The sequence below is a fragment of the Buceros rhinoceros genome, unplaced genomic scaffold (genome assembly GCF_000710305.1).
Source record: "Buceros rhinoceros silvestris isolate BGI_N320 unplaced genomic scaffold, ASM71030v1 scaffold16677, whole genome shotgun sequence".
NCBI classification, from domain to species: Eukaryota; Metazoa; Chordata; class Aves; order Bucerotiformes; family Bucerotidae; genus Buceros; species Buceros rhinoceros.
In genome coordinates, this window is record NW_010420589.1 from 13,689 (window position 1) to 35,648 (window position 21,960).

Genomic DNA, 21,960 nt, shown 5'->3' on the forward strand with positions numbered 1-21,960 from the left:
CAACTGGGCTGGGCAGACCATGATTTACTGTGACGTTGCAACTTAAAAAGCTGGGAGGGGTCTGTGAAACCAGGACTTTGCTCTCTCTCTTATTCGTCCTGCTGCCATGTGAAGGAACGTAAACCAGTTAGATGAGAAGGAAATCTAATTATGTTATCTGGGGCATTTTACTTGATGATGTGGCCGGTTAGGAACGTGTCAGGATTTGGATGCAGGAGGTATGGAAAGGGCAGCATTAGCAGGTCCTGCAGAGCATCAGCACAGGTCCTGTTCAAAGCAATTTCACCCTCCAAGAGGGGCCAAGTGATTCACTGATGAGTCAATCCAGTGCGGGGATGGGAGCTCGAGAGCTGTACCCGTTTCAAGTTACTCACAGCAGTTTGCGCTTAGTGGGGTTTGGAGGACTTGGGAGAGGAGCCAGGAGATCTCCCAATGCTATCTGTGTGGCAGAGCACTTGCAAGACAAATAACTCCCAGTGCGATCTGCCACCTCACACTCTGGATGAGACATCCTCCCCCTCCTTATCCTGAACCCACCATGGAGATGCCTACACCGTTCCCAGCTCACCTGGACCTGCTGCTTCTGTGCGTTCAGCATGTTTGGGTCGATGGAAAGGGGTCCCAGCACGCTCATCATCAGCTCCTTCTCCATGAGCCAGGGGCGCAGCTGGGCTTCGGCCGCCTGGAAGCTGGCCAGTTGGTTCGCTGACTCCTCCAGCTTCTGCTGCCGCTCGGCCGTCGCCTGGCTGGCTCTTTCCCACCTGCAATCTGAAGCACCGGCTGCGTTGGTGATGGTTGCACTCCCAGCCAGCTCATCCCTCCGTTGAGAAGGTTCTTTTACCCCTCCCATGGTTTCCCATGTGAAACCTCCTCAGCTCTTCAATAAAACTAGCATGGCTCTAGTCACTCTCTGCCTAACAAGCTGTTACCCATTTCTAATGGCTACGTGATCTTGAAGCTCCTAGAAAAAAACCCCAACACTCGCAAGCAGGATTTCTGTGCTCTAGTCACTACTGCCATGAGCTGGTCTGACCTTGGGCAAGCCATCCTACATCCCTGGCTCGATAAATGAGGTTCCCCTCATGTGTGTCAGCTCTCACACAGCACTTTACAGCTCCTGGATGGCGAACTCCGTGAACACGTTCCTACTATTTCAAAGAAGAGAATCTCTGGGCTTCTTTTAAAATAGAGTCTTGTTTAGTCAACACTGAATTCCCTGGGACAGCCTTGTGAATGACTAGAATTTTATATCAAGCAGCGAAGCTTTTAATCAAAATAATCAACTCATGTCACTAATGCTTTTTTGTCTTTCTTTTTTAAAGAAGAAGTGATTTAAGGAGGCAGGTCTTTAAAACCTCTATCCATCACAGAGCTTTCATTAATCACGACAGACCTCATCTCAGGAACACCTTGTACAGCAGACAGCTTAAGAGATAAGTTCACTATTTACTGAATTTTAATTAGAAGCGACTCTGCTCTGCCGTGTCTCGGGAATTGCCCCGCAATCCTACACTGCTTCTAACGTGATGTTTCAAGACAGAAGCTTCACTGAGTGCTTCAGGCACTTACTCAGGTCTTCCTGCATCTTCTTCCAGTTCGCTGCTTCTGGAGAATCTGGATATTTCTCCAGCAAGCCAGAAAGTGCTTCCTTTACCTTCTGGATCCTCCCTGAATTCTGTTCCAATTCAGCCAAAAACGCCTGAAAAAAAATCATTTGAACTTCATCAGACACAGGGCAAAAGATGAAATCACCGAGCAGGAACGAAGCAGCAGCTACAAGCTGGAGTTGGACAATTCCTGTTCTTTAATAACATCATTTTATTAGCAATACTGTGAGCTAACTTGGCTCCCAGAGCAGGGAAAGGCTGGGAATTGCTTTTCAGGAGAAGCTGGAGTGACCCAGCAACAAAGTCTATAGACAAGCAACTTCCCCTTGAGCCAAAGACCTGAAAACAACAGGTCTAAAAGCAAAGAGGTTGAGCACAGCGAATGGGCTCATGCTCCACTGTCCCGTCTTTGAGCCCTTCTTCAACCAGGGCAGCTCCTCGCTGCTAATCCTTCCAGCCCAGCTATGACAAAGCACATCTCCAGGAGGAGACGCCTAGATCCCCGTTCCTGGCTTTGGAGGAGAAGTTACCTTGTTGTGCTCAGCCTGGGCTCTCATTGTCTCTGTCTTGGTGGGCGAGGAGGAGGCGTCCAGCTCGGAGAGCATTTGTTCCTTCGACTCCAGCCACTTCAGCAACGAGCTGGCCTCCTCCTGCACTTCTTGCATGTTCTCCAGCATAGCCGAGAGCTGCTGCTGGCGCTCCCGCAGCGCCGTGCCAAGGCCCTGGTACTGCTGGGTCACGTCTGACACATCGCACTGGATCTCGGTCAGATCTGTTTCCAAAAAGCAGCCTGAGATGAGGACCGCTGCCCGCATTGCCCGTCTTAGCCTGGACTATCAGGTACTAATCTAGCCCCGGGCAGCCACAGCCAGCCAAGCATGAGGAGCAAGGGCCACGCTGCCGCCCGTCTGTCTGTAGAGCAATGTCAGATTATCCTCACCTCTCATGCCAGAGGGGCCCTTCCAGTCGCATGGCGTATGCGTGCTGACAGTTTGCAAACAAAGCAAATGCCTTCGTGGTTGTGAGCCTGATGCAGGCTGAGCACCCCTTTCCCAATGTCACTGCTAATACAGTGTTAAATAACGCGACACCAAAATATAAAGCCATTTTTATGCACCTATTATCTCACTGAACCGGTGAACTAACAGCAGATAACCGGCAGTAATTAAAATTGCTCTTCAAACTGAAGGGTCGGATGCTGTTATAATCCCTTAGGACCAATAAATTTAATTGCAGGCCTTAAAACCATCTCCCATTTATCAGCTTTTAACACCACCTGATGGGGCGTCGGGGTGCTGGCACTCCCCAAAGTTGCCCCTCTCTGTCCTTCAGCCTGACCTACACCCTCCATCACCGCCTGGCTCCAGCTACCGCGCAGCACGGCTGAGAATTCACAAGGCTCATTTCACTTGTGACGGGATGCTGAGGGCATCACAGGGTAGTTTAGATTCTCATGGATGGAAATGCACAGACAAAAATGGACAAGGAGATGGTGAGGCAGCCTTGGCACGCATGTGCAGGCACAGCGGGGACAGCGAGCTCACCTTTGCACGTGTGGTATCCGTTCACGCTGCCTACTGACCCTCCCGGAGCAGGCAGCGCGGCACCTGGGCAGAGGGGACGGAGGCAGACAGAGGGACAAGACAGACATGTTAGGAATGCAGACAGCAAGCGATGAAGGGCCCTCCACGACATGGACCACGGTGGCCAGCAAGCACAGACGCAGCGTCTCCGTGGGCCCACCCGCCTGGCGCTGATGAACCCCCCAGTTCAGGCGTTAGTTTGATTTGGTGTCCCTTTATTTGACACACCCGCACCCCTTTGCTTTCCCGGAGCTTCTCCTGCCTCGCTGGACCAGAAACAGAAGAGCTGAAGCTGCCTGGAGCTGGGCACCTCTCCCAGCATCACCCAGAGACCAGGGTGGATGTGGCTCCTGCGTGGGGGTAATACTGGGGACCACTGGCCTCCTCTCCAGGCCTGGAAAGCCGCTACCCTGAGCATGATTTTGTGAATTACAATATCAAGTGAGACTGCTGGATGCCTTCCCTGGAGGGATTAACTCCCCTGACGGGATTAACTCCTCCATATTCTCCTTTAGTATGGAATGAAACTATCCAAACCCACCGTGGTGCACAGACACCCTCTCTTTGCCTGTCCCCTCCGTGGACTCCAGATATCTTAGCCACGTTCACAACCAAAGGGGGATTCATCAGACATGTTATTGGGTAAGTCTTTCTCTTTCTAACCACACATTTCAAGCTTCCATGGACGTCAGGGGCTGCAGCGTTGGTCACCCCATGTGTGTGACCATGTGGGTCACCCACAAGCCTCTCCCTGCTTCTCTTGGAGGTTTCCCACCAAACTGCTCATCAGGTTAACCCTAACAAATGTATGCAGACCGGGGCCCATCAGCGATGAGAGTCCAGGGACTTGTTCGCACAAGCTGGAAGACATCTTCGAGTTGGTTTCCAGATGAACCAGACATAATCTCATTGCTTCACAGACTCAAAGCCAAAAAGGAGATAAGTAAATCATGTTTCAATATCGCAGTCTTAAATTTCATCCAGATATAAAAGCCAAATACTGGAGTTTGATTAAAACACTCCAGCCCTCAGGAGGCTGAAGCACATCATCAAGGGAAAGCAGGAGCCGCCTCCACGAGCTACCCATGGGGCCGAGGGCCTGGGCCCCCACGCTGCAGCAGCCTGAAGCTCCCATGGCCCATCTGAGCAGCTCTACCTGTCCCCACACTGGGCTCATGGCAAGCACAGGGTAATTCAGTGCTCATCGTGACAATTAAACCACATTGGTGGGCTCTGGGTGCTTGGCTGATGTGTTAAGGCAACGAGCACCAGTGAGTTGACCCTGGGGCTGAGCCCCACAATACTCAGACCACCATGGGCCCTCTGAAGTTTGTTAAAAAGGGAGACAACCCTATTTTTTGCTTGGGGCAGGCTCAGAGATGATCCAGCAGTGAGAGTGCTGAGGAAGGTGGCATCCTCAGGAGAGCAGGCTGCTACTCACCTGCCTTGGACGCGATGTCGGGGGCCGTAATCTCCATGATCACGTTCTCCAGGAGGGTCCCTCTGCGGCCAATCTCCTCCACCTGGGCCCCCTTTCCCTTCCATTCCTCTAGGAGATCCTGGTCAAAAGCAAAGACCAGGTTTGGAGGCCCTGTTTGCCCGGCCACAGCCCTTCCCTTCCTCGCCTGTCACCTCTGCGCCCAGGGAACTGGTGAAGGGCGCATGGCAGGCAGACTGCGCTGGGAAAGTGGGTGTCTTTACATTTATTTTTGTCGGGGTGAATTAAAGAGTGAAAAGCTCTTTCCTAAGTAGTGGGTCTGTCAAAGGAAACCTTCTTCTCCCTCCCACCATTTCAGGGACCTCCCTCCTCCTCCCTGCACAACCCAGCCTCGCTGAGTCCGGTCCCCGCAGCTTCCACGGAGCCGTGGGGTGCGAGGGCTGCGGGTGACTCAGCAGATGCTGCTCTGCCTCTGAGTCAAACCTTTGGCATATCCTGACTTAAAACGTCCTGGTGCCGGAAACGAGGGGGGGCTCCGATAGCTGGAGGCCACCTTCCATGTCTAGCAAGGGAAACACTTGGTGAAAACGAGCGTGCTTGGCTCTCCCACTCACCAATCTGGCCCAGAGCAGGCAGGGGAGGGAAGGGAAACCAGGGCTGCATCACAGCAGCAAGCACAGGGGAGCCCAGGATTCCTGAACCCATAAAAGACCTCCCAAGACTCTGCTTCCCAGGATTTATTCCACATTCCAGCATTTCTACACCAGCTGCCAAATGTGCCAGTGTGGTTCCAGCTCCCTCTGCCCACCTGGATCTGCTGCCTGCGCTGGTGCAGCTCCTGGGTGCCCAGGGAGGTCTCAGCGGGTGGCATTTTGCCTTCGCTCTCCCTCAGCCACTTCCTCATTGCACCAACCAGCTTCCGAAATTCATCCAGTTGCTCCTGGCAGGACGACGCATCCTTTTCTCTGAGAGTGAAAAGATTTCAGAGGGTCAGAGCTCGTGCTTTGACTTGCAATTACCCCTGCCTGAATGTAGCACAGTTGTGTCTCTAGAAGCCCTTTTTATTATTATTATTATTAGATGTTGCTTAGGAACAGTGCAGGCAGCACCAGCCAAAGAGGAGTGCACACCCCAGCCTGCCCCTCGCTGCCGCTGGCCATTCCAAGCCGTGGTTGGTGGCACTTTGGGGGCTGCTCTGGCACCACTGTAGTAGCCAGAGGCCGCGGGACCTCCACCCAAACCTGTGCTGGCTCCGCGCCGTGCTCTTTGTCCCGAGGGAAGTGAAGCTTTTGGGAAGACAGGGCTCATTCATGAGGTCTCGCCCCAGCCAGCTGCAGCCCGGGGGTGGCCAGGCTGGGCTGCTCCTCCTCCTCAGCCGCAGCTCAGTCTATTCAGCTCACCCCGGAGGAACAAGGCAGCTCTGGACGGGAGCCATGGCCCCTCCGGCTCACTCTCACCAACCGCAGCTGCGAACAGCCAGCACGGGGCTGGCTGGGGTCAGCTCTCTGTGCACTGCAGAATTATTGGGGATTATTACGAGATTTATTACTTTTCCCCCCATCACCTTCCCTGTATTCATCCGGGAGTTGGGAGGCAGCCTGGGAGACGTGACCTGCCCTGGGGACACAGGCAAGCTGTCCCTCCGACCCTGCTCAAGCTGCCATGGCCAATTTGAGCTCAAGTTTCTGCTAAAGCTCCCCTTTACCCCCCACTTTACGGAGACCCAGGGGACAGGCTGCTCTGCTCTGTCACCTCCCAGAGAGCACACCTGGGCCAGGCTCCCGCTCCTCCACCAGCACCCCGCTCCCCTCAGGCAAGATGCTCTGGGATGGAGCTGTGGCAGCCCACACACTGGGAAACGCACGAACGGCAGCTCCTGCAGCACCAGGAATTTTTCACAACGCCCCCAGCCAAGGCTTTTTTTAAAGCGTCAGCTGGAACGAGCTGCCTTACATCTCCTGGTGTGGGAGGAGAGAGGCAGCAAGAGGTCTCTCCTGCGAAAAATTTTTCACACCGCCCCCAGCCAAGGCTTTTTTTAAAGCGTCAGCTGGAACGACCTGCCTTACATCTCCTGGTGTGGGAGGAGAGAGGCAGCAAGAGTTCGCTCGTGCCCCCCTGCATGGAAAGATCTCGCCAGGGTCTTGCTCTGACCACGAAGGCACCCCCAAACTCACCTCCCCAGGGAATGGCCAGGTTCCTGTGACTTACCTCTCTTTTGCCACCTTCTGCAGCTGCAGAAAGTCCTTCTTCAGGCTCTGCAGCTTCTCCTGCTGCTGGGAGGCACTGGGGGCGAAGTTGCAGGAGCTCAGCTCCGCTGCCAGGTGCTCCAGGGTGGCCAGGTCCTCCTGGTGCTGCCTCATCTCCGAATTCAGTTCCTGCCAAGAGCAAAGGACGATGCAAGTCTCAGGCAAAGGGCATGAATCAGACAGTCCTGGGGAGCTGGAGAGACCCTCTGTGGGCAGCATCATGAATTGCACCAGCACCAAACAAGTGGGCATGGCTTGGTCCCACCTGCTCCTCCAGCTCAGCAAATACTTTAAGCAGCTGCAGGAGCAAATCCCACCTTCCCCCATGCTGGTGTAAGGCCAAGCAGTGAATGGGATGGGGAGCCCTAGACCAAGCCAATTCAACCCCCGCCCCAGCACAAGTGTCTGGTTGTATGCCAGATCAGCGCATTTCTGAGGCTGTGGCCAAACCACCCTCCGTAGCAGAGCACTTGGAGGAAGCCAGAGGGAAAAATCCCATGTGGCCATGACTGGCCAGCACGACCCATGTCATCTCCAAGGGCTTTGTCACATCCCGCACCACGCTTACTGCCAGCATCGAGTATTCTGCTGTATTAACCCCATGGAGCCTTTAATTGGTAAAATCTTGTTGTGTTTGGTCTGGCCCCTAAGAGCCTGCCTAGAGAATCCTCCCCAGAAACCAGCCTGGCTCCAGGGAAATGCCATTCCCCTTTCTCACTGCCAGAAACATCCCCAGCCACTCCAGCCGCGCTCCCTTCTCCAGGCAAAGAGCCAGGTCCTGCCAGCCTGGGAGCGAACCAGGAGCTGTTTGCCTGGGAAGAAATCACTGAAAATCAGCCCTGCCCCACAAACCCAATGCACACAGAGTCTTCTCCTCCTGCATCTCACCTGGATGTGCTGGGAGAAGTGAGCAATGTCGCGGTCTGGCTGGTTCCCAGATGCCAACAACCGCGCTCTGCTCTCCGTGAACTGCTGCAGCTTCTCCGAGAGCTGCTCGTACTGCTCAACCTTCGGCAGGAGGCCCTTCAGCGCCTCCTCCCTCTCCCGCTGCTGCCGGCACAGCCTGCCGAAATGCTCCGTCGCCTGCGCCAACTTGTCCTGCAGGGCAGAGGCCGTGGGGCTATCTGCCGCCTCCATGAACCTCATCACCATCTCGCGAGTGGCTTCCAGGCAGCTCTTCTGCCTGGCGATGTCCTGCTTCAGCTTCTGGGGTAAGCACACACAGAAAGGGACATTGTTTCAGAAAGGCTCTCCAGCAAAATCGAAACAGTGTGAAGAGGCTGGGCCGCCTTTGGGGTCAGCAACACATGCTTTGAGACAACCAGGGTTGGGTCGAATAGCTTTCTATCCCAATTTTCTTCTCTTTTCCAATCTCCCCAACCTGTTCTGCCTTTCCCTGGTGCCTCAGCACCAAGCCCTACTTGTTAGCAAAGAAAGGAGACTTTCAACAGATCTGTGTCCTGCCTTAAAAAAATTAAGCAAAGGTTCTGTTCACATCCCTCTTTTTAGGAGTTTTTGTGCTTTCAGAATACTGTGGTAAATCCCAGCACCTGCCTGAACCTGCAGACAGGCTTGTGTGAGGAGAGGGGGCTCAGGGGCCAGCCAGCCCTACTTGTTAGCAAAGAAAGGAGACTTTCAACAGATCTGTGTCCTGCCTTAAAAAAATTAAGCAAAGGTTCTGTTCACATCCCTCTTTTTAGGAGTTTTTGTGCTTTCAGAATACTGTGGTAAATCCCAGCACCTGCCTGAACCTGCAGACAGGCTTGTGTGAGGAGAGGGTGCTCAGGGACCAGCCTTACCGTGCTCGTGGCAAGCGAGTCCTGGATGGAGGCGGAGGAGAGGGCAGCCAGCTGCTCTCTCTCCAGGTTCTTCTCGATCTCAGCCACCGACTGGAGGAGGCTCTCCAGGCTCTCCTGGACGCTCTGGGACTGGGCGATGGATTTCTGAAGCAGGTCCGAGCGCTTGGCCATCTGCTGGGAGAGGTTCTGGAAGCGGCTCACGATGGCATCTGCAGAGTTCAGGGCAAAGGAGAATCAGCGGTGAAGAGCAGCTCAGCCTGTGCTCAGAGAGCAGCAAGAACCACCTTTGGCTTCTGCCAAACTCTGACAACGAACCTCCATCCCCAAACTCTGCAGTGAGAGAAGGGACCCAACGCAACGGGCCAGCCTGGATGACAGCCCTCCCCATGTGCAAACACAAGCCCTGAAGACATGCTGGTGTGTGCCTTTGACCCACCTCCCCACAAAAGTGGGAGACTTCATCCCTCCTCCCTCCCTGGTTGTTTTCACACTGGTTTGTCCCCAACCACCCCTGCCAATGCAGGCAGTTGGTTTGCTCTGTACCTGTTGTTTGCTGAATGTGCCCGTGGTCTGGGGCCGGCTCCCCTTGTACCTCCAGCAAGGACCGAGCTGCTGCCAATGCAGGCAGTTGCTTTGCTCTGTACCTGTTGTTTGCTGAATGTGCCCGTGGTCTGGGGCCGGCTCCCCTTGTACCTCCAGCAAGGACCGAGCTGCTTTCTGGAGCTTCTCCACTGGCACCTGATGCTCAGCGAGGTCTCCCTGCAGCTGCTGCTTCGACAGGAAACATGGCAAAAATCGGTGGTGGGCTCCTGCACGTGTGGGGAGCTCAGGGCTCCACTAAAACCCTGCTGAGGGATCCTGTTCCTTAATCACAAAACCATTAAGAAAAGCAACAACACAGTTTGGAAGGTCCAACCGCATGCTGCAGGCAGAGCTGGATCGGAGGGTTTGGGCTGTCCCAGCACCCAGCCACCCTCATTGGGGAGGAATGTCCCCGCCATGTCCCACTGGGATGTCCCCTGGGACAGTGTGACTACAGCCCATGGGCTTCGCTCTGAGGACCTCTTGGATGAATCTGGCTTCACCTGACCCGCTGAGACTGCAGGTTCATCTTTGCACTCAACCAGCAAAATCCAGCAAACAGGTTGAGTCTTTCCCGGCACTGACTGCTCTGAGCAGCAGCCAGATTCCCAGATAGGCTCCAGTGAGGGAGATCACCCCGGGACCCTGTACCTTAGCGCTGGCGAGCTGCTTCTGCAGAACAGCTGGATCTGAAGAAACCACCTCTGAGAGCAACTTCCCAACAGCGGCTTCACTCTCCTGCAGCCACGTCCTGAGACACTCTGCCACCTCCTGGAAGTGCTGGTAGTGATCCAGTAAGGTGTTCAGGTGGGAGCCAAGCTTGGTGCACTGAAAAGGAGTAAAGAGACGTAATGGGAGGGTGCTGATGAACAGGGAGCAACCTGGGCACCAGTGGAAAACGCACTGAAATCATCAAGAAAGAAAAAACAATTAAAAAACCCGATCTTGCCACATATGTTACAGGAATTACGGGAGGCAACACACAGAGCAACATGAAGACAGAGGGTGTTACTCCTGCCTAAGCCCTGAAGAAGACAATTCTTGTCCTACAATCTACACATGTGCTGGAAGTCCAGCCAGACACTCCAGAGAAATGTCTCTTTGCCATCCCTGCTCGTTCTACATGCAAGGAGGAAAACAGCAGCCAGGGTTCAACTCCCAGCCTTGTGAAGCCCTCCCTGTACCTTGGAGTGTAGCATGGTGTATCGCTGTGTCGCATCCTCCAGCTTGCTCTTGACCACGCTCCTGGACATCAGCAGCTGAGACCCTGTGTCCCCAGCAGCATCCTCCACATCCAGCACCTTCTGTCCTGACATAGTGACAAACCGCAGGTCGCCTTTGTGGGAGATCACGTCTTCTGAGAAGCTCCCCTGCCGCAGGAGCAGCTGCCGGAGGGCCGCAGGGTCACTGTCACCCTTGTACATCCCCTCCAGATCCTGCTCCGCTTGCTTCAGCCAAGCCTCGAACTCCCCGTGATCCCGTAAGAACTTCTGCAGCTCGTCCCGCAGGACTTGCACTTGCTTCAGCCGCGTTTCCGACTGGGCGAGGGAAGCCGCGTACTGGTCCTTCAGCTCCGCCAGCCGGCCCTGCAGCCGGTCCCGCTCCTCCCCAGGCAGGCTGTGGCCATGCTTGTCCAGAAAAGCCTGCGCTGACTGTGTGGCCAGGATGACATCCTGCTGCTGGGACAGCAGTTCCTGGTGCTGGGCCTGAAAGACAATAGTGAGTAAAGGTGATATTTGTGACCACGTGGCTTGTCACCCATGTGACTGAGACCCCGCACCCTCCTACAGCCCTGGCAAGGTGGGAGAACATCCTGAGGCTGCAATACAGGCAGGTGGAGTAACCCCTCCTCTGATCACGATGGGCACCCTCTCTCGTGTACACCATGCCCTGGCACCCAGCCGCCAACACAGAGCCAGCAGTGTCCTCCAGGAAACCAGGCAGGGACTTCCCAAGTCTCCCATATGGAAAATCACCCTGAACATGAGGCCAGACCCATCTAACGCTCCGTCCTGCTCTCAGCTGCATCAGCAGTCGCAGACAGGGTCAGCTTTGAGAGAGACAAGGTGTCAGTCCTGACCTTCAGCCTCTGGTACTGCTCATCCAGGTTCTCAGCAGCGCTGTCTGCTCCCACGATGTGGCTGTCGGGGATGTCCTGAGTGCCTGTCCCTGTTTGTGACCCTGGTGCTTGCTCGACGGGATGTGGTCTGTACTCCAGGAACCCTCCCTTCTGCTCCAGCATCGCCACCCATTTCAAAAGGGATTCAATCTTACTGCTGTTCTCCTCCAGCTCTTTGGCAGCTTTCACCTGAAAGCACAAAGGCTCCAGGTAAGAATGACCTATTTTATGCACTGTCAGCAAATGGCATCATGGGGGAGGGAGACAAAAATCAGTGCTTCCTGCAGAGATTTCCAGCCACGGCAAACACCTGAGACACTCACAGACCTCCAAAACACTTCACGGCTCTCTGGAAGCAGAGAAGGTGCAAAGCAGCTGTGAATAAACTCAGCCTGTCTGCTCTGCTGCATTTCTCACCCTGACACAACCCAGGGTCCCCACCGTGAAGGGCTGCGGCTCCACGCACACTTTCGCCACCAGCTGCTCATGGTCCCAGTAAAGGTCAGCTCAAAGGCAGAGCCTTTTACTCCCCGTTTCCTCCACAACCAGCTCATCTGTGGCTGCAGCTCTCAGCCATTTCAGGAGGGGACACAGGTTCAGTGGTAAGGCCTGCGGCTCCACGCACACTTTCGCCACCAGCTGCTCATGGTCCCAGTAAAGGTCAGCTCAAAGGCAGAGCCTTTTACTCCCCGTTTCCTCCACAACCAGCTCATCTGTGGCTGCAGCTCTCAGCCATTTCAGGAGGGGACACAGGTTCAGTGTCGCATCTTGCCCAGGGGTGGAGAGGAACAGTACATATCTTTACACCACATCACCCATACAAACACCAGGACCCTGAATGAATCAGCACTAACTGGACTTCACTGTCCACCTCAAGCCCAGCTCTTTGTCTGTTACCTTTTCAGTCTGTTGCTGCACCGCAGCGGTCACAGCACTCTCCAGCTCCTTCTGAGCCATCTCCGTCTTCTCCTGCAGGGACTGGTACTGCTCCTTGGCACACCGGAGCTTCTCTTGCAGTGCTGCCAGCTCCCTGGGCTCCATCTTCGCTTTGTTCTCCTCCAAAAACTCCTCTGTGCTTTTCAGGATGCTGGCGAAGGAGGTGGCACGCATGTGCATGTTCCTCTGCAGCTCCTAGGCAGACGATGCCGTAAGGCTCCGTGCACTCAGCGTTGGGCCTCTCCGCCTTCCGACCCCCGTTTTTTTGAAGCACTGACCTTAACTTCGCTTTGCCTCTGCTGCAGGGCGGACAGGTCCCCTTCACCAGCTGCTCTTTGCTGCTCAGCCAGCGTGTCCTCTGCCTGGCACAGCCAGCAGCTCAGCTCGGCCAGGCTCTGCGCCCGCGCTGCCTGCTGCTCCTGCAGCGTCTGTGGGCAGAGGGACGGGGAAGGGGACAGTTAGTACCAGTGCTGCACCTCCTGTCATGCACGTCGCTGAAAGGCAAGGCGAGAGGTTATAACTGCAGCATCTCCTGAAGATGAGGATGCAGCTCAGAAAATGGCTTTTGCAGCTCTCCAGGTGCTCCCTCTCCCGTCTCAGGCTCACACGCTGCAGGAACGGGGCTGAGGTGCTGAGGCCCTGCTGAGCAGGGGCTGCTCCCTGTACCATTCGAGCAGGTCTCTCTCAATCTGCTCTTTGAGAAGCCAGTTGAGCTCCAACAGGGAGCTATGCTCCAAGTCAGGCACTCCTTTCTTTGGAGAGCTCAACCAGAAGTTTCTGTGCCTTTGCCATACAACCACACAAACATTAAAACTGCAGCAGAAACTCATCTGACGAAACAACCACCCTAGGCCAGGCAGCACCACTGTGGAGCCCCAAACAAGCCAAGCAGGCTGGTTTTTGGATCCTGGAGTTGGAGAGGAAGCCCAGGAGAGAGAAAGCATTTCTGTAGCTGATCCAGCTGCTCTGTTTTGCTTCCAGAGCACAATACAGAAGCGCCTGTTTGAGCAATTGAGCATGATGTGACCTGAGAGTCCCTGCAACGTTTCTGTTCCCCTTTCCCTGAGGAGATAAAGGTTTTTGAGTTTCACTGGGCATTTCAGCAAGGTGATGGACAAACTTGTGCAAAACACTGTGCTTGTTTCTCCCACTCATAAGATAAACAACAGAAGCATTGAAAGAGCCTTCCTAAGAGCTCTCCAGCTGCAAAGCGAGTTCTTCCTGGGTTAGGATGGGCGCACACTCAATCTGAAAAAGCAAAGCAAACTGGTTAATATACACACACACTCCAGAGAGGACAGGCAAGAGTTACAGAAAGCAACTGTTAATCAAAACCACATTAATCCTGTCCTGAATATGAGGATACGGGCAGCGGTGGGTGCTGCAGTGATGCAGCAGGGACTTTGGTTTTGCAGCTGCCTTCCTACCTCACCAGCTGTTTCTCGGGGACAGCGATACCTGACTTGTGCAATGGGAATGAGACACTAGAGCTGCCGGGTGTCTGTGGTGGCCCCTCTGCACAGGGATTTTCTGGTGGGCTTATAGACACCAGGGTTTATTGCACCCAGCCTAAAGCACCTCGATGTCTAGCAGAGGCCAGCCCAGCTGCGCTACCCAGACCTCGGCAGGGCTCTGTCTTTTGGAGGAAAGCAACTTTCCGCCTGGGAGTTACACAGAAGGAAGAAGAAAGACTTTAGAGGAAGCTCATGATGTGCAATGAGAAGTCAAACTGTGAGTGGCATGCACGTGAAATTCCAAATACGAGGTGTCTCAGCGCACGTTCTTGTGGCCGGGAAGCACTTCAGCGAGCAAACTGCAGCCAGGAAGCAGATGTCTCACAACCTTCACCTGATCCGTCTGCTCCGCTTGCTGGAGACAGACCTGCAGGACCTCCGCCTGAGCCGTCACATGCTCCGACAGGTCCCGGAAAGCCTTCTGCAGCTCGTTGAGCAGCCTCAGCAGCTGCCTGCTCTGCTGAGGGGTTAAGTCCTGGGCATGCTCAGAGATAAGGAACTGGGTGTCCAAGGCAATGGAATCGAGCTGAGACTTGGTGTCAGCAAGGGGCTCTTTCAGCTCCTGAATGGGAAAGAAAAGACCTGTCAGGCAGAACGACTCTGCAGCCAGCACTCTCCTGCGCTGCCAGCTTCAGATGGGACACGCGGACAGGCAGCAGGAAAAGTGCTTTGTCACCAGAACAATGTGTCCCGGAAACCCCAAAAGCACACTCGGCATCAAAGTGACAGCACGTCACCACAGCAATTTCCCAATGCCCCCCTGCACCAGGCCTCCAGCACCAGGCCAAGAGGTTGCTCAGACCGTGTGTGTTGGCTGCCCTTGGGTCTGAAGATGACCCAGACCTGGAGGTGCCAGCAGCCCGAGGTAATCTGTGGTGACTGTGTGCCACCAGCAGCTCTTCAATCCCTGGACTGACACCAAGACGCTACCAACAAACAGGAGATTGTGAACTGACCAAGTCTTGAAAGCTATTGCTAAGAGATGAATAAACACAGAGGAGAGCTTGGAGTCCTTGTACAATTGATGGAGACCAGGGCAGATGTGATGGAGGGGGCTCTCAGAGCCCCCACGGAGGAAGGTCCCCCTCAAAATCGCAGAGCCTGACAGGAATCCCTCCCGGTCACTCAACCCCCACCATAGACCTACATTTGAGCACGTTCCCCAAATGGCCAAAGCAGATGGTTTGTGTTTTGTGAAACAAATGACTTTGGAGCAAGTACAATATTGTTGCTCCTCCTACAACAAAGGGTAAGGGCAAACCCACCAAGGAACCAGAGAGACTTGGGATTAAAAGCTGCTTCTCTACACAGAGGCCAGCAGCTTCATCAGGCAGAGGGATTAGGGGCATTGCCATGGTTACCCGGTAGCGTTGCAGGCAGCGACTCAAGCTGTTCGCGTCCATCGCGTGGTGGTAATCACTGCCATCCAGTGACTTGGCGGTGCCAGAGACCCAGCTCAGCAGCTCCTGCAGTTTGCCTTGGAGAGTCTCGTGATGTGCCAGGATTTTAGCCTAAAACCCAGAAATGCATCATTTAAAGAAGGAGCAGAGTGCTCCGGGGAAGGAGGGTTGGGATGCTCAGGGGGAAGCTGCCAGCTCTACCTTTTCGGTCTCTACTGCAGCACGAAGGTTTTGCAGCCGGGACTCTAGGACATCACTCGCAGAGCTCAGAGACTTCTGCAGGTTTTTGGCATCTTTCTCCAAAGCCTTCAGTAATTGCTCAGGGACTTCTTCAGGGGGGTTGGCCACAACCCATCTCACGGCGTCCAACTCCTGATTCACTGGGAAGCTCAGCTCCTGCAGCTCAGTGCCCAGGGCCTGAGGCAAGACAAGCATTGTCAGTTTTAAGATACGGTGACTTCATCCTCCCGCTGCCAAAACCGAGCACAGGTTTTGGAGACCCAATTCCAAACGTTGTGTCTATCTGCTAGAAAGACTCATCACCATCCTCCAGCTCCTCAGCTGCCAGTACTTGCCTGTCTCTCTCCAGGCTGTAAAATTTATTTCAGCCAAGCTGAGGTTATTGTCTAAGCAGGGAGAAGGTGAGCCAGAGGCAGTGCCAGCGCGGGGAGGGATGGGGTTTGCACATAAACCCTGGTTAAACCTGAGACGAACCTCCCCAGCTGGCTCCTAGAAGCAGGGAGGAGGTGCAAGGGCTGTGCGGGAAGCTGGGGAGAGGGACGAGCTCCATCCTGCTTGACGCTGGCCTAGCCTGGCCCGGCCTCGCTCACCTCCGCCTGCTGCAGCAGAGCATGTAGGGCTGCCAAGGTCTGCTCCGCCGGCTGCACCCGTTTGATTCTCATCTCGATATCTCGGAGCATGGAGAGATACGATATCAACTTCTCATCGTGCTCCAGACACATCTTCTTGCGGAACATCATCTACAGAATCCAACAGTAAAACAAGACCTCAGATTTAGACAGAAAAGAAGACAAAGGGTTATATATTGTTCTTTTCTTCAAAGAAGAAATCTGTTAATGTTCCATCCCAGGGACTTTCCACTCACTATAGCCTTATCTACGAGATTTACTACAGGAAAAATAAAATACATGGATTTTTTTCCAGCATAAGTTTATAAAAGGCAAAAGATCTCTGGTGTTGCAGTAAAAGTGCCAAAAAAGAGTCCTGTCTATTAGTCATTTGGAAGCAAAGCTCTAGCAGAGAACAGCCACAATTAAGCCGTGAGTGTTTGCAGTCGTACGTCAGCAGGTCCTTTGCCAAACCCTCTGCAGCTGATACCGCACCACCAGGCTCAAACGTCTGCTCCTCACGTCCTGGCTCTCCTCTGCGCTGAGCTCGGGCGGATTGAACATCAAACACACACAAATAGCTCATAACTAACTATGTCAAAATAATAAAAAGGGCCAATTTACCTGGGCTGGTCTCGTGTTGTCCCTCGAGGTTTCCAGCAGCTCCCCCTCTACTATCACAGGTAAGAGCAAGCCCCGATCGCCAGGACCTGGCTGCCTGGTCTTCTCCTGGGGTGGTTCTCCTTCGGGTTTGGGGGGAACAGCGGCATCTCCTTGGCCTGTGCTGATCTCTGCTGTTTGCTCTTGCAGTGTCTCTTCTCCAAGCTCCAGGACTGCAGCGGTTTCCTGAGCTTCTCTGGGTTCCTCTCTGATAATTAATTCATCGGGGAGTTCGTCTGCTGCAGGGGCAGCGATGGACACATCGCTGGTGGTTTCCACCTTGGTGCCTTCCTTCTCCTCCAGGACAGAGGAATCAAGACCATTTCTAATCCCACCTTTCATGGTCTCTTGAGCTTCTGCTTGTCCTGGTGGGACAGGGAACACCCGAACCCCTCTGAGGTTTTCTTTCTCTCTCTCAGAAATTGTTGTCTCTTCTTTTTCATCCCTGCTGCTCCCCCTGAGCTTGGCTGCGTCTCTGGCCACCCCAGCAGTGATCTGGGTGGTTTCATGTTTTGGTTCTGGTGTGCCTGAGACAAAGTCCTCCACCTCCTGCCCTGGAATTTCTTTGGAAGTCTGAATAGCAAGGGACAGGTTTTCTGCAGAAGATTTCTCTGGCTGAGCACTGACTCCTGGGACACCGGTCTGCTTTGCTTTCTTTTTCTTGTTTTTCTGGTTTTGGGTAGGTTTTAGCTCAGTTCCTCTTGTTTTTTCCTGATCAACTGGACCCTCTACACCCAGTTTCGGGGTTTCTCCTTCAGCGTGACTGACAGTTCTTTTACCTGCAAGCTCATCTCCTGCAGCCTTCACAGGAACACCCACCTCGGGGGGTTCTCTGGGCTCTGTAGGACCCATCTCTCCTTTCCCATGACCCACAGTAACAGATTCCTTCGGGGCTGCCGGTGTCACCTGGACCAGGCTGCCCGCTTGCTCTCCTCGCTCAGAAGCCACCACTGCACCTTCTTCACCTCCCACAACTCCCTCTGCACTTACAAACCCTCTTCTCCTTCTCCTCCTCCTCTCCTCCTCATCCTCTGTGTCTAAGAACGACTGCTCTTTCTCCAGGTCCAATCCCTCCACTTTCTCTGCTCCTTGATCTACTTCTCTTCTCAATTCCTTTCCCTCAGCTGCTCTCAGCTGGGAGCTCCGTTTTCCAGCCCTTTTTTCCACAGCCCTTGCCACCACCGTCTCTCCAGGGAGAGATGCTGTACCTACTGCTGGGGCATTTTCTGGAGTTGGTTCAACCTTTTCTTGGGGCCGATGCATTACAAAATGCTCTGAAGTTTCCTGAGGTTTTGATTTCCCTTCTGCTAGTGTCACTGGAGGTCTCGCGGTGGCAGTAGCTGCACCTCCAGCCACATCGTAGCTCACGCCTTCAGATGCAGCTTTGTGCTCAGCACCATCAGACTTCTTGGTAGCACCGGGAGAGACTGTGACATCTTCCTCTTTTGGAGATAATTTTTCTTTTTTTTCCTGGAAAAGGGGGGCTTTATCTACTTTCCAGACTTCAGAACCATATTTGGCCTCCGGTATTTGTGCCTCCTGAAGAGCAGCAGCTAATTTTTGGCTAATCAGTTCTTTTTCAACAGCTTCCTTTAAAGTCAATCTTTTCCCGCTGCTGGCATCAACAATTCCCCCAGCCGTCATCTGGTTGGTGGCGATGAGCTTGGCCATCTCCTCATCTAGCAGCCCTCGCTCCACAGCAGCCCTCAGGGAGAGCCTCTTGCTGACAGTGCCCTCCACGAACCCCCCGCTGTCTGCCTGAGCCTGCAGCAACCGCAGCGTGGGCAGAGAGTCCACCTTCCCCAGCCTCACCGCCTCAGCACACGTGAGCTTGTTCCCCGTCACCTCATCCTTGATGGCTCTGAAGGGATGGACCTCCAGATACCTCTGGCCGGATTCAATGTCAATTTTACACTTCTTCATGAACTCCGAGTAGGGAACAACCATGCAGGTCTCGGGATCTACGATCCCTTCCTTCATTTCTGGAGATGACAGGACTTTCTCCACAACCTGTTTGGGCAGCAAGCCCTTCTTTACTGCTTGACAGAGGGCCAGTCTTTGGCCAGAAGCAGGATCAAGAACACTTCCACTCCTGGCCTGGATTTCTTGCACTTTCCTCTGGAATTCTGGACTAAGGAGCCCTAACGACACCGCCTGGGGCAAGGGCAGCTTCTCCTTCGTCACTGGATGAACACAGTCCTGCAGACACACGGCTTCAGCTTTGGTGAGTTCGTTACACAAATCTTGATCGATCAAACCATGCTTCATCGCGTCATTTACCAAAAGCCTCATTCCAGACACGTGATGGATGATTCCTCCCTCAGCGATCTGCTTGGTCAAGAGCTGAAAAGCTTTTTCTTTTTTCAAGAGCCCTTTTTCAACTGACTGTGCAACAGTCAAAGGCTGCTTGGTTTTAGGATCCACAATTCCACTGGTCTCAGCCTGTAAGCTAATGAGCTTCTGCCTGGTCACCTCATCAGTGCCTTTCCCTCTGGAAGCCTTCTCCAGCTTGACCAGCTCTTTCTGACTTGTTGGCTCTATGAGGCCCAGGTTTGAAGCCAAAGTGACCGATATTTTTTTGCCATGTTTCAAGTCAACAATCCCTCCGGTAACCACTTGCCCTTCCAAGATCCTCATTGCTGTTTCCTTGTCCAGAAGGCCAACAGCAGCAGCATCCTTGATAGAGTAGACAAAGTTGTTGCCTGGGTCAAGAACACCACTTACCGCTTTGTCAGATGTGAGTATCTTCTGGAGAAGGTTCTCATCCATCAGACCTTCTTCAATGACATCCTCAGTGGTTAATGATTCACATGTATGAGAGTCAAAGAAGCCACTGAACATCTTCAGTTTCTCCATCAGTTTCACAGCTGTGTGGCTGGGCACCACTCCACGGGCTACTGCTTCATTCAGAAGAAGAGTATGGCCTGTCTGCTCATGGATTATGCCACCACTTTGGAGCTGCATCAACAGCGTTTCCAAAGTGTCCTCCGCTTCCTGCTCCGCAGGGGCTGGCAGGGGTGTCTCATTACCCAATCCTTGCTCCTCTTCTCCTTCTTGCACTTCCAAGACACTTTCAATGTTCTCAGGTGGCCTCCCTGTTTGCTCTGCCTCTCCAGTCTTAGCGAGAACAACCTCCTCTCCTCCCAGTATGCCGTTCTCAATTGTTTCATTTACCAAATAGATCTCTCTAACACCTTCTGCCTCCAATTCAGGTTCCTCCACATGCTGAGACCTCTCTGCCCTGACTTCCAGTCTCTCTCTACTTTCTGCAACATCCATCGGTACACAGATTTCGCTTTCCACAACAACTGTCCCAATTTCCCATGCCCTCTTGTGATCTTCAATACTTTCCACTCCATCTACTGTAGTAGGCTTGGACTCTTCTTCTGCCTCAATCATCACTTCCTCTGTTTCTCTGAATCCACTGCCAAGGTCACCAGAATGTTCTGGCATCAACACCTTCACCTGATGTTTGTCCTTGCTTGTAGCAGCTACTTGCTCAAATTCACTATCGGTCTCACTCTCAGTGGTAGCCTGTGTGGTATAAAGCTGTTCATGCTCCTCCACAAGCAGAATGTCTTCTCCATCCTCCAACAGGAGGCGTTCAGGTCCCATCACCACCTCCCCATTCTCCAGAGCAGTTCTAGGTGGTAGAACCTTTTCACTTTGCTCTTTTGAAGGACCAAATTGAAGCTCGAGCTGCTGCAAAGACAAACCATTGCAAGGCTCACTTTTGAGAGGGGTACCTGCCTCCATCTTCTCAGAGCCTTCCCTCCCATCTAACATGGCTGCACAGGATCCATTTTCTTGGGCTTGGATGAGGACTTTAGTGAGATTGTTCAACTCTCCATCTACTAGTAGCAGCTTCTGGCCATCATGGATGTTGATGTAGCTGTGGGTCATCAAGTGGAACATCAGCCTTTCATCATCACTCCTTAGCAGAGGGTCACATTGCTCCTTGTGCCCTGTGGGACTCCTTCCAGAAGAGCTCTGGCTGTGCCTGCTTCTGCTTGGAGAGCCAGCAAGCTGCAGGCTGGCCATGACATCAGGTAGGACTGCTGATTTCAGCTTCTTCGCCACATCTCTCTCCAAGATGCCATGTTCAACTGTTTTCTTCCAGGACAGCACCTCCATGGTTTCTGGTATAAAAACAGCCTTAATGTGTTCCCTCTTGCTGAGAATCTTGTAAACCAACTCTGTAGACAGGATTCCTTGCTCTAAAGCATCTGCTACCGGGATGATCTCCCCCGTCTCTGGCCACAGGAGCCCCATGAAGGACCACAGGGATTCCAGGACCACCAGTGCAATCTTCGGTGCTACCAACTCTTTCCTTACAGCTTCATCGATCGTCAGTCTCTCTCCCGTGACGGTATCGATGATGCCGCCTGTCTGAAGCTGCCGGATAAGAAGTGCACATGCCAAATCCTGGTCAATTAAATTATGTCTCACAGCCTCCTCCACAGTCAGCCTGTGCCCTGTCCTGGGGTCCACAATGCCACCAGCAAAGAGGTGGGCTTCCAGCAACCTGATCGTGACCTGCCTGTCTATCAGCCCTTCCTGGACTGCATGGAAGATGCTGACTTTTCTGCCCGATTTTAAGGTCACCATCCCACCGACCAGCTGCTTGACCGGGAGCAGCCTCAGTCCAGTCTCTTGGTGGATGATGCATCGGTGCATGAGCTCAGGGAGACTGATTTTCTCCGCAGTGTTGGGGTCAATCAGATCCTTGCCAGCCTCCAGGTGAGACAAAAGTCTGGAATAAAGCTGGGGGGTAAGAAGCCTTTCTTGCACTGCCATCTCCATGCTGATTCTGCCCTGAGGGAGTTTAAAGCCCCCAGTGACGAGCTCAGCTTCAAGAATCTTTAGCCCAACACTCTCACTGATCTTCCCCTCTTCTATCGCAGCAACGACAGGTAGGAGGTGCCTCCCTTCACATCTGACTTCTTCCACACGATGGAGAGCATCCTTCAGTTCCTGCAGCACCTGGAATGTCCTGAGATCGATGATGCTTCTTGCCAGACCTTCCTCCAAGGAGATTTTCTCATTGGTCTCTGGAACGACTAAGTCAGATGTGATAACCTGGGCCTCCAAGAGGACCAGGCCAGTGTCCTGATCTATAAGACCTCTCTGCATGGCACCAAAGACAGGGAATATTTCTACCGTGCCAAGATCGATCACTCCTGCCACTGCTTCACTGCCCTAGAACAGAAAGAGAAGGAAAAGAATCA

General features: G+C 53.5%; 1 protein-coding gene across 1 annotated transcript in view; it reads right to left on the bottom strand.

Moving 5' to 3' along the window:
* LOC104496280 (microtubule-actin cross-linking factor 1, isoforms 1/2/3/5-like) overlaps nucleotides 1–21,960 on the bottom strand; it is a 59,598-nt gene that overhangs the window by 4,021 nt on the left and 33,617 nt on the right. The window contains exons 36-56 of the mRNA XM_010139364.1: nucleotides 17,512–21,931; nucleotides 16,697–17,097; nucleotides 16,055–16,204; nucleotides 15,426–15,641; nucleotides 15,186–15,335; nucleotides 14,153–14,386; nucleotides 12,589–12,738; nucleotides 12,272–12,505; nucleotides 11,336–11,563; nucleotides 10,440–10,961; nucleotides 9,907–10,083; nucleotides 9,318–9,441; nucleotides 8,674–8,882; nucleotides 7,763–8,080; nucleotides 6,837–7,003; nucleotides 5,437–5,593; nucleotides 4,632–4,749; nucleotides 3,152–3,214; nucleotides 2,138–2,379; nucleotides 1,570–1,699; nucleotides 569–768 (exon numbers count right to left, since the gene is read on the bottom strand). Of these exons, the coding sequence (XP_010137666.1) occupies nucleotides 569–768; nucleotides 1,570–1,699; nucleotides 2,138–2,379; nucleotides 3,152–3,214; nucleotides 4,632–4,749; nucleotides 5,437–5,593; nucleotides 6,837–7,003; nucleotides 7,763–8,080; nucleotides 8,674–8,882; nucleotides 9,318–9,441; nucleotides 9,907–10,083; nucleotides 10,440–10,961; nucleotides 11,336–11,563; nucleotides 12,272–12,505; nucleotides 12,589–12,738; nucleotides 14,153–14,386; nucleotides 15,186–15,335; nucleotides 15,426–15,641; nucleotides 16,055–16,204; nucleotides 16,697–17,097; nucleotides 17,512–21,931 (8,610 nt within the window). The remainder of the gene's footprint in view (nucleotides 1–568; nucleotides 769–1,569; nucleotides 1,700–2,137; nucleotides 2,380–3,151; nucleotides 3,215–4,631; nucleotides 4,750–5,436; nucleotides 5,594–6,836; nucleotides 7,004–7,762; nucleotides 8,081–8,673; nucleotides 8,883–9,317; nucleotides 9,442–9,906; nucleotides 10,084–10,439; nucleotides 10,962–11,335; nucleotides 11,564–12,271; nucleotides 12,506–12,588; nucleotides 12,739–14,152; nucleotides 14,387–15,185; nucleotides 15,336–15,425; nucleotides 15,642–16,054; nucleotides 16,205–16,696; nucleotides 17,098–17,511; nucleotides 21,932–21,960) is intronic.